This window comes from Antennarius striatus, chromosome 21 (genome assembly GCF_040054535.1).
Source record: "Antennarius striatus isolate MH-2024 chromosome 21, ASM4005453v1, whole genome shotgun sequence".
Taxonomy (NCBI): domain Eukaryota; kingdom Metazoa; phylum Chordata; class Actinopteri; order Lophiiformes; family Antennariidae; genus Antennarius; species Antennarius striatus.
The window spans coordinates 12,067,333-12,077,500 of NC_090796.1; the positions used below are offsets into that span (position 1 = coordinate 12,067,333).

At 38.8% G+C, this 10,168-nt stretch overlaps 1 protein-coding gene across 1 annotated transcript in view; it reads right to left on the reverse strand.

Moving 5' to 3' along the window:
• Positions 1-4,418: 4,418 nt before the first annotated feature.
• Positions 4,419-10,168, reverse strand: part of kcnj2a (potassium inwardly rectifying channel subfamily J member 2a) — a 5,827-nt gene continuing 77 nt past the window's right edge. The window contains exons 1-2 of the mRNA XM_068306029.1: positions 9,629-10,168; positions 4,419-7,695 (exon numbers count right to left, since the gene is read on the reverse strand). The exon at positions 9,629-10,168 is cut by the window's right edge and continues 77 nt beyond it. Of these exons, the coding sequence (XP_068162130.1) occupies positions 6,167-7,450 (1,284 nt within the window). The 5' untranslated portion in view covers positions 7,451-7,695; positions 9,629-10,168 and the 3' untranslated portion in view covers positions 4,419-6,166. The remainder of the gene's footprint in view (positions 7,696-9,628) is intronic.

Genomic DNA, 10,168 nt, shown 5'->3' on the forward strand with positions numbered 1-10,168 from the left:
AAAATACCCCCCCTTGATTAACAGACACACACACACACACACACACACAGACACACACACACACACACACACACACACACACACACACACACACACACACACACACACACACACACACACACTAATTTAAAAACACTGAGACGTTCAGGACATAGAGGAAACGCTTTCCTACACTTGCCACTTTGAAGTTAGGAAACACTACAGAGAACTTAATCGATATGGAGACAAAAGATGCATGTATAGATTAAAATTCAGTAAATAAAAGTAATAAAACAAATAAAATAGGGTTAGAGGCTGGACTAAAAAAGTTAAAAGTATAGATATAAAAGGATTCGTGGTCAGCTTCTAGCTGGTTTTATAAGTAATTCATGTCAATCAATGGGGAGTGTGGGGGTTTTGCCTGATTCATTAGAAAGGGACATGTTGTCCATAAGTTAGTGAGAAGTGATTTTACTTCTGCTTCTATCTTTTTCTCATTGCTGATAAAAAAGATCTTCAGTTGCAACTGTTGTCTTTTTTAACTGATTCCAGACAAGTTGAGTAAATACATAAGGAAAAGTCAAACACATGTATGAAAGCTTTGGCTTCATGTACACACAGGTATTCATAATTCTCTTTGAAATAATCAGGTTGTATATAGAGTAGCTGCCAGTGAGCAGATGCAGGAAATGGAGACATCTCTTTTAGGGATATGATTCATCTGCAATCAAAATGAACAGCACGCGAGGAAGAAAAGTATCAGGAAGGATGTTGAATTATTCAGGGAATGACGTAACAGCAGCATATAATTTACAAACCTCACAGACAATTGGTGTTTGACTCTTGAGGTTAAGATGATTTTCTTTTAGTGAAAGGACTGTTCCAGTCTCTCTGTATCCACTTGAGTTTCATTTGACATTGGCTGTGACCTGCTTGTTTACAACGCAAACCAGAGATGTAACATCCGTCGACCACACTGGTCTGGTTTTTGCCAAATAATGCCACCAATGCAAGCAGACATCTGCAGCATGACAGATACCCAATCCCCCAGCAAGAGGATCTGAAAAAAGACAGATTAGTTACCTGATAAGTATTTAAATCATGAACAAGAACATTTAGATGGATGCAAAAGAAGCAGCCATTCAGGAGAAAGCGATTGTGTGTCTTCTGATGACAGGAGTTGTGTCTTTGTTGGTGGCAATGATTGGCGTCACCTCAAAGATGGGTCGAAAGCAGTTGGAGGGGCTTCAATGTCCCACTCCAGTGAGGCGTTTCAGGTCCTCTGGATGGTTAGGAAAATTCCATCTCCCATCCACAGCCCTGCGTAGCTGAACTAATCTACTCTGTCATTGTTGTCATCATTATTATTACTGAAATGACTACAAGTGTCCCCGGTACTGAGAATTAACATCAGAACTGCAGCAGTTAAAATGGTTATGTAAGACAAAGTGATATGCAAAGGCAAATTACATATTTAATCGAATCTAACATAGCTGTTATACTTAGAGATAATTCCATGAGAAATTATTGAGAAAATAAAAATCTTTTTACAAAATTCTGAATTTCCCCATTACCTCCAGGTCCATGAACTGCCAGTGGAACATCAGGTTAAAAGCAGACATCATCTAATTCACCAACTCTGTTCTCTGAGATTAGGCAGAAAATATTGGTGTATTACATAATGGCATATTTTGCAGATTGTAATTTGATATAATCTTATCGTGAACACATTGACTATAGCTGTGATAAGTCTGCCTGGAGATTTTCCAAATGCATTCATCCAGATATCTTACATGTTCAAGGGATATTTGGAGCTCTTTTGAAATAGGCCTATTTTGCCATTACATTATAATCACCACAGAATAGTCGATTGGAGAAAAATGTACCATGCCGGTAGTTTTGATCTGGCAAGTAGTTCAGTCATGGTTTGCATGGCTTGGCTATCTTTGATCCTGTATTTTACCAGACAATATTCACATTCATGCTAATTTGGTTCCTGTGTTGTGGAAAGTTTAGCACACACAGGAGGAAAGCGGTTTTTCAAACTGACGTATGAAGCAGTTGTTAAAAGTGTTGTTATGAGTGTTGTGTTGCATTTGGAATCCAGAATATCCAACGTGGTCCAAATGGATAATGACTCTAAGTAAGCTGACTCGCTTGAGTCCATATTCACCACTGTAGAGAAACATCTGAGAGGCAATGAACCGTTCACCTTCTGTGACGATGGATTTGTTTGGCTAAGCAGGGGTCCGTGTGAAACAGGAAAACTTGATTTTAGCTAAAGACAAAACACACAGAGGATCACAGGTCTGGACCAAAGCTGGGTCTGTTTGGACATCAGGTTCCCAGAAGCTTTGATAAAAACCAGGAGTTCCTGTCATAGTTCAGGAGCACTGATTGTGTCCAAAATTTTTACTCTGACATTGTTGTTTCCAGATTTTAAGGCCGAATCAGCTGTGAACATGATGTATAACACACAAATAAATATTGATAAAAAAGTAAACTGTTTGGATAGTTGATAACTCAGGGGTTTACAGAGAAATAATGGAGGTTGGCCTAACATTTACCTTGTATGTTTACTCCGCTGTTATACAATGTTATTGTTTTCATAAACAGGCAGTGAGCAGAGCTGCACAATAGAAATACAGACGTTCACCTAAACCAACAAGAGCTGCCACACTGTTACAGTGCACAGTGCATAACAATATGGCATTATTCTTTCTTTTGGGCAGGAAGTAGCCTCAATGTGCCTTTCCTGGTCACAACTTCAAGTTAATAATTCAATAAATAAATGCAATATTAAATGGTGTGAACGGAAAATAACTCCTTACTTTCCCACCAGTGTCACCTCCTGTACTCAGACACAGGCCTTTGTTGACACAATATATATTTGAATTTCTTCTTTGCTGCCATCTTGTACTTGTTTTTTTTTCATGTGCATTGTTTGTTGTGGTTCCAAACATGAAACGAGATTATAAATTAGACTTCCTAAATGAAATGGGAAAGACAAATCCTGATTATAATAAACAACTGAAATAGCTCTGACTCATTTTCTCTCTCTTACCCTTTAAAAATGACCGAGATGAATCCGATATCGTTATTGCTTTATGTCAGAGAAATGGAACACACACACACATGCACAGACACACACCCACCCACAAAGAAAAGCATCACATTCAACGCTAGGACTCTGAATGTAGTGTGGCTCCAGAAGTTGACTTTAGTGTCAGTCTTCCTTGATGGTAAACCGAGGAATTTTCCATTGGGTTGGATTCATGTCTGTTTTTTTTTTTTCTTCGCAATTTAAGAGAAGAGGAGAGCTGAGGAAGAACATCACCACTGTGAGAAAAGGAAAGGATAAAATACTACTTTTCATATTAATAACAACACAATAATACCTCACAAACTTTAACAAGAGCAGTAACAACCAAAGCAAGAAATGTGAAACAATGAGACTTCAGTCCTGCAACAGCTCTGACACTGTACTTCAGCTAAATGCTAATATGATCATGACAACATACTTGTATTTAGTTGGTATACTATTTGCCACATTTGTTCAGCATGCTAACATTAGCAAATTAGCAATGAAGAAAAATACTTTGCAGATTATTTCATTTAATGTGAAATACAACCCCCATTTCCAAAATGTTGGAATGCCTAGTAAAAAATACAAATAAAACGGAACATGCAATCATTTACAAATCAACTGTTTAACCCCACCATTTAATCTTTTCCTTTTATTTAAACAATGTTTGTGGTCTCATGACTCAGTTTCACCACTGTAAATGGTTTCAAAGCTGAAAAATGAACAGTTGGATGGATGCACAGGGAATGAGGATGAAGGACAAGATGAGAGATGAATGAGCAGAATGAGAACAAGTGAGAACACAGAAGGCATTAATTCCTCCTAGGCCAGTAAAGGATAAGTCAGCTGGTTATTGTCAGGCTGTTGCTGGAAACATTCAGGCCAATGAAATCCTTCCAACACAAACGTGGGAGGTAACTGAGTAAATGACTTAAATACTAGTATAGAGTGATGCAGCTGTGCTTAAAAGTAGGTTTTAAGATTTTTTTTAAGATTACTATTTAGCAACAAATTGGCAGCAGAATGTGCATTTATATAACACATTTGTTAAAATTTTTAAAAATCTGTTATTACTTAGGGAGTTACACATTAACAGTCCTTTTTTTGGTTGTATTAATAGCCCTTTTTTTTTGGTTACTATTAATACAATTGAATTGTTTTGTTTTTTTAAATGTGAAATATGAACAACCAAAATAAATTTCATTCATTCATTCATGTTACCAAAGTTAAGAATGATCATTTCATAATTTTCAGTTTCAACTGAAAATTATGTTTTTCTTAATTTGCGGAAAAAAATAAATAAATGACTTTGTTTTTGAAATTGTCCCAGCACAACACACATCAAGATTCTGGTTGTCCAATGACATTTTATTGAAAAAAGTACAATACGATATCATGTACAGCAACAACAACAATAATAATAATAATAATTAATAATTAATAATAATAATTAATAATAATAATACAAAATCTGTACATTCTGTGGTTTTGCAGGTCATTTGGAAGACTGATACAAAATAACTGCAACAGGGAGGGAGGTATTTACACATGTAGTAACTACGGAGCCAAAATAAAACAAAAACAAAACAGATCCAGGTTATAAAATTATATTGATGCAAACTCATGCAGGACACCTTCATGTGCCAGGATGATGGTATACTCTGCTTTGTTTCATACATCTTCAAATGAAAACTCAAGCAGTGTTGCTGATGAAGAAGGCTGATCCGTTGACTATGTAGGGAAACTGTTTTATCAGAGGTTTGATACATCTTTGATGCCCAAGTCATAACACTCTATCCGATTCTGACAAGAGAAAGGTCGCCTGGTTCTCTTTGCAAAAAAGTCATAACATATAAATTCATATTTTATACCCTATGAAAAAGGTTATGATTTAAAATTGTGTTTCGCTTCAAAAAGTCACCTAAAATTCATTTAAATGCGAATTGGACACAAACCCATTATTGCTCAGTAAACCCTACTGGACTAGAGATTCTTCTGTAACGTCTTGTTCACTAAAGCCTTCATCACCCTGTTTGATTTACATCTTCACTGTCCTCCTTTTTTGAGTTTCCCAGTAAGGCTTGAGTAAGTGGCTCAAGAAAAGGATGATCCATGTAAAATAAAAATAAAAAACTGTACACACATTCTTGAAAAACAAACCTTATTAAAACTCCCTATGCATTCTACTACTCTGTACCAAATCTAATCAGGTATTGTTTTTAAGAAACACATAACTATGATAATACTCTTTGGCATTTTTATCGACTGTAAAAAAAAAAAAAGAAGCAACATCATAGCAGCACTTTTAAGAACATTCAGATTCTCATATTTCCCCAGTCGCTGTTTCAATTAACGCCTCTCCTGCCATCATCTCTTTGATGCTGTTAATACTACCCTGCTCTACATCTTGTCGTGAGCAGGCATGTTTCTATCGGTCTGACCAGCTATGAACAGTTCCTCAGATCAGTAACTGCAAAGGATAAAACAGATCATCAGCAAGTGTTGTCAAGTCTGAAGACATTGCTAAAGTCTCTTTTGACTTTTGTTAAATATTAAAGGTTTTTGGTGTGATTCATTTAGAGTTCTGCGATGTCTGCTATGAGACCGGCTCGTGAACAAATAATCTACTTGTACCTTTGTTCCAGACATCTACCTTTATTGTACTTGAGAGAGCAGAAGGTTTAACTTCCACTCTTTTCTAGCAGCACTTGTGAACATATTTAACTGTAAAAGTCTACCTCTCTGAAAGTGCCTTGTTCATGCCAGCCATGCCTGCAGACATGCCTGCAGTTTTAAAGTCTTCCCAACAACCTCCTTCCTCTGCTGTCTTGCAGTCACCGGACACTGAGCATACAGTCATGGGGATTTCATGAAGAATTCTTCCTACAATATGCACATGTTTCATAGTGCTGTGTTTTGTCATACTGTATGTAGTCGAAGTTCTGACAGACTCCTACATACAAAGTCCTAAACCTCGCTGCTTTCCCCAGCAGTACCGTCTGGCCTGTCCTCTGCCTAAAGTCCAACTCAGCTCGTTGTGCCTTTTCAAGCAGAGAAGTGATTTGATGATAATCTCTCAAGTGAGGTCTAAGGTCTGAAAAGTCATATTTCTGATTCTCGTCTAAGAGGACGGGGCTCTAGTGGCAATGTGGCTTGACTGTGCTCATTCTCAGAAATATTGTCCGTCTGGGTGCCATCGGGGCCGACGCTGCCTCCATTTCCCTCATCCGTGTCCTCTTTGTTGTCCAACGCCATCTCGTTTTCGTAGCAGAAGGAGTTCGAGTTTGAGAGAATGTACTTTTTCTCTGCAAGGTCTCTCGCACTGCACAGAGGGGTGCTGGGGACATCGTAAGTCTTATGGAAGCGGGAATAGTCCACTTTGTAGTAGCTCTTCTCCTCAAATAGCACAGGCTCAAACCGATGGCCCCAGAGAATCTCACCGGCAATGTAGGAGCTGCGGCACTGTGTGGTCATGGCGGTTGCTTCCACCATGCCCTCCAGTATGACCACAATTTCAAAGTCCGAGTTCTCCAAGTCCTGTTTGCTCATATCATAGAAGGGGCTGTCCTCATTAATCTCGTGGACAATGGTGATGGGGGAGACCAGGAAAATGCGGTCCACTCCACTGTCAAAGCCAACATCTATATCTGTCTGATCAAGCGGGATGTACTCCCCCTCTGCAGTGGTCCGAGATTTTAGAAGTTGTGCCCGCACATGTGCCTCAACAAGGTGACTCTTCCTTAAATTGCCCACACGCCACATCAGGCAGAGCTTGTTGTCCCTCATGGCCACTGTGGCGTTATGGCTAAAAACCAAAGTTTCATTCCTCTTCTTGGGCTTTGCCATCTTTGCCATGACAGCACCAATTATGAAAGCATCAATAATGCAACCCACGATGCTTTGAAAAACCACCATGAAAACCGCAACAGGACATTCATCTGTCACATATCTGTAGCCATAGCCAATTGTAGTTTGAGTTTCAATAGAGAATAGGAAGGCAGCAGTAAAGCTGTTTACATTAGAAATGCAATTTGGGCCCCCATTTTCTAAATCCCCGTAGAAGATGGCCACCAGCCAGAAGACACAGCCAAAAAACAGCCATGACAGGAGAAAGGCAAGGCAAAAGATGATGAACATCCACCTCCAGCGAATGTCCACACATGTAGTGAAGATGTCAGCCAAGTAACGCTGACCTTTTTCACTCACATTGATAAATTGCACGTTGCAGTGACCGTCTTTCTTCACAAATCTGCTTTGCGGCTGGTGCCTTGTGTGCACTTTGCTTTTGCCGTTACCGTAGCCATTGGGCACTGCCATAGTGGCAAGCTTCATGCCGTCCTCCTCTGATGACACTATGCTGTAACGGCTGGCTCGCACGCTTCCCATCACCTCTATCTGGGAGGGCTGTGCTGCTTCTGCTTTGGAAAACAGTCTAAGTTTCTGGAAAAAGCGTTGGAGAAACAGTTTTGAAACACTTCTGGGATACAAACTTGGGGAGGAAATGGTGAAAAAATGAGGTGGGCTGAAGGAGCTCTTCAGCCTCTCTGGCCCCCCCGAGATGAAGAACAAAAAAGAGGAGGATGAAGTCTTCACTCCTCTTTCATGAGTTGACTGGACCTCATCAAGGTTGTCTGCCACAAAAAATAAGAGACAGAAAATATCCTTTAGTCAAATAAAAGAGATTAGGAAACCTTTTAAAAAATCATGCTCAAGGCTGTTAATGACAACATAGTCAAGAAAAAACAACACAACAACTAATTCCAAGCATGTTGGAATACAATGACTTTATAACAGTTAAGATGTGTGTGTGTCCTGAGAGAAACCATCTAAAACTGTATACCCTGCATCAGCAAAGCTCGTCTGCCTGTGCCAGCAATATTTCATCCAGTTATCACAACAGTGACGATTTACCCTGATCTAACATTTCAACTTTCACTGAGAAAGGCCACCCTGTAATTGCACTCTTGTACTGTTACTGGCCACTTCTAAACTAGACTTGTTTATCTTGGCTTCCTTGCATTGGCATGATCATTTCTTGTTGGATTGTGGGTTTCAGCATCTCCACAGGATCCCATGAACTGATGTTTTTGCATAACCAACGTATCAACATTAAAAACTTGATTACAGACAAGCAGATCATTTCCTTACTATCACCTTATGAATATGACACTGCAAGAAAATGAAAGTTAGATACACTGAACCAGAAACCAGCATTGATTTCAATATTTGTTAATCACAAGATTTGCAAATTATATAATAGATTATTGTTGCATTACTACTGAAGATTGGGGATTTTTTTTGGCATCTCAAATTTACAGTATTTCAAAATTCTTCATTAACAACCCTGTAGAAACTTTAATTCCCTGTTATCTATTATTAAAATGTTAGTACATACAGGTTTATAAATGACATGCAAGAAAAATATGTTAAAAGATTATATTAGCCGGTGTTAAGTTCAGTAAACTTTATCTGTTTTAAAGAGGTATTCAGTGTTAGCTTTGACATTGGCTGTGCAGAAGAGATGCACAGCTTGTTGACTCTTAGAGAATCCTCTGGGGTTTCCTCTTGCTTGCATTAATGACTGTCCTGAGAGGATTCTCCTAGTAGAACTCAAACACCACCTATTAGTTTTGGCTGTCCTAGCAACAAAGTCTAAATTAACCTTCTGCGGTCACTGTGTTCTGTTCTTTTAATTATTGCATTTTTTTTGTTTTGTTAGGATGGATTTCTGTCTGAGACCTGAGAGGCGATGCTGAGAAGATTGGAATTAAAAACCAGGACAGTTCTGGAGAGGCACTGAGTCATACTGGCATTTTAATTGTATTAAGGTGCAAATGTATTTCACAAGCACTATCGATCCCAATCTCTGAGGATATTGTACATCTAAGCAATACGTCATCGTTTTTCTGGTGATTTAGATCTATGGAAACATTTAAGGTGAAAATGATACAGCTTTTATTCCTTTTCCTATAATTATTTGCAGTATGTGCTTATTGTCAGATCTAAAAATTATTATTACTTTTACTTATTATTACTGTTATTTTTATTATTATTATCGTTATTATTAAAATGGTATTATCACGCATTGTCTAACTTTTTAGGAATCAGAAAGTGCCGCTTTCAGAATGCACCAAATGCCAGCGACAAATGTTAACAGGTGCGGGGGAAAAAAACGAGCCCGCTTCTGATGCAATCATGCACACACACACCCCTCAAACTGAGACACATGCACGTTTTATTTCCACGTCAGGACGTTAAAAAAAAAACCCAGCACATATCTTAAACCTATAAAACATGAACAGCGAGATAAAATATGAGCGGATTTAAGTGAAACTTTTGGCGGCTGCCAACAGCAGTCGTGCGTAAGTCAGGAAGTCGGCGCGTCATGGAGAATAAAGTAAATCATCACTTAGAAATGTGCTTGATTGTTTGTAAAAAGACAACAGCGCTGACATCCGTTGACCAAAGGGTTTCTCCAGGTCACCATAGCTGTAACTAAACCGCATTTCGTCTCACATTAACATAAATATTAAAAGAAACAACTCAAACTCTTGATTCCTCTACCTGTTGCGCATTCGAAGGCATTCGAAGGTTGCTTTCAGCGTGATGAAATATAATCCAGACGCGGTTTTTTTTTTTTTTTTTTTTGGTCTCCTCTATTCCTGACGTAGTTTCCGCGCGCTTTTTTATTTGTTTTGGCCGAACAAGATCAAGTGCGAAACTTCCATCACATCTCTGGGTGACCGGTCTCCATAATGTGCTTCTCCGTCAGCTCCCTCAAAGCGTTTTAAAATGCACGCACCGGCACGTTCCGCCCCCTCTCCGCGCACGGCCAATGGAGAGAGGAGGGGAGAGCAGAACGCAATTACTCCGAGTCTGACTAATTCTGTGTGTCCGATCAATAGGATGTGAACAGAACACGGCATGGAAAGACAAGAGCAATTTGGTTTTAACAGGCCGGTGACACGTTAAATTTAAATCAAGAGCTTCATCCAAAGGGGAATGTGAAGCAGTTTGAAAATAGATAGAGAGACATACTTTATTGATCCCAAACTGGGAAATTCACAAACTAAAAGTAAAACAAACCATAATATTTAGAAAATG